We start from the raw sequence: 1,567 nt of genomic DNA, 5'->3' as shown, positions 1-1,567 counted from the left end.
ACTGTCGCTACAAGCATGCTTAGTGTGAGGGATTCCATTCCAGTCGATCGGTCGATGCAATCAGCTGGTTTTACTTCGATAGAAAACTTTGAATCAATTTGACTGAATGATGTGGTTAAATTGTAAAGTTCATGTGTGCATTGTTGCTATAGAAATAAACTGAACTTAATTAAATTCTTTAGAAGCATCCTCAGCTGCAAAGACCAAAGAACAAAAGTGACTGCCCACCATCACCTCACCTTCTCTACTTATATTTAAAATAGTTGTTTTTTTAAAGGCCAAAAGGAGCACCCACCTTTATAATGACAGCATGCAATTTTTTTTATTATTAGTTTCAATTCTTTGTATATGCTTACGTGTTCTTGTTTGTTTTCTGTCACTACATATTTGATGTATTTTCCATCTGTGCTTCTACGGCACCTGTGACTCACAGATAAACAAGACAGCAGGAGGTTTGTGATGTAATGCTGCATACATATAAGTCGCGACTGTTACTCTGTGATCTGTCTGAGGATAAAGCAAAACTAGAAAACACAATAAAAATTAAAACCTGTGTTAGACATTTAGAGATGTTTCAGTATGCTCTCTAGTGATTCTCACCATTTAGAAATGCAAATTTTGGATCTTTCTTTTAGGACATGTGCTGGTTTTTAATACTATTTTTGGCTTTAGAAAATATTTGATTTGGCAGTACCTGTATTGTTTTGCTATTGGTATGTAGAGTATGTCATTTTCAAGGTCCAAGTTCTCTTTTTTCCTTTATGGGATCTTTCTTTGCAGCTTATATGCCACCCTTACACTCAGCATACAGAATGCCAGATCGCTGGTGCACAGCGCTAGCTACACTTTAAACAAAAGGGAAGATGCAGAGAGAGATGGACAGTACCTGCTGGGGATAAAAAGGATCAGAAGACTTTACTGTAATGTGGGCATCGGCTTTCATATTCAGGTCCTACCAAACGGGAAGATAACAGGAGTGCACAATGAAAACAAATACAGTAAGTATCTTTGTATTTTATAATGAAGGTAAAATATTAGAATACTGTAAAAGATGTAATGATCAATACGAGGGGTCTGCAACCTGCGGCTGCAGAGCCATATGTGGCTTTATGGTCCCTTCAGTGGCGCTCAGATGAGATCAAAATAAATAGTTTTTCAAGATGATGCAAAAAAACTAAGAAATTTAAGTATAAGAAAGTTATCATCCAGAATTGTAGAAAAATGTTCCTTTAATAGGGTAGTACGCTGAAGCTTCTGTCCTTAACATTGCATTACTTTTACTTTAAGTAGTTCTAAAAATGGAAATTTTACACTTTTACTTGAGTAAAAAGCTTAAGTTAATACTCACACTTTTACTTTATACTTTTACTTGTGTAATAAATATTTATACTTTTGACACCTCTTGATATTAGCTCACATTGTGTGCAGCAATCCCTCATGCCTAGCATGCATGAAGGGGAGAGGAAAAAACCCTTTTAACAGAAAGAAACCTTCAGCAGAAGCATGTAGTCCTATGAACGTTACAAATAGTTTTAAATATTCATCTTGAAGTCAGTTAATGTCAGAA

The 1,567-nt window shown here is 35.5% G+C and overlaps 1 protein-coding gene across 1 annotated transcript in view; it reads left to right on the top strand.

Moving 5' to 3' along the window:
• The first annotated feature begins 724 nt into the window (after positions 1-724).
• Positions 725-1,567, top strand: part of LOC107105056 (fibroblast growth factor 4B-like) — a 10,516-nt gene continuing 9,673 nt past the window's right edge. Inside the window, exons 1-2 of the mRNA XM_015405175.1 lie at positions 725-738; positions 781-998. Coding sequence (XP_015260661.1) covers positions 725-738; positions 781-998 — 232 coding nt within the window. The remainder of the gene's footprint in view (positions 739-780; positions 999-1,567) is intronic.

This window comes from Cyprinodon variegatus, unplaced genomic scaffold, assembly GCF_000732505.1.
Source record: "Cyprinodon variegatus isolate N-32 unplaced genomic scaffold, C_variegatus-1.0 Scaffold2033, whole genome shotgun sequence".
Lineage (NCBI taxonomy): Eukaryota > Metazoa > Chordata > Actinopteri > Cyprinodontiformes > Cyprinodontidae > Cyprinodon > Cyprinodon variegatus.
This window is presented reverse-complemented; position numbering and strand designations above follow the sequence as displayed.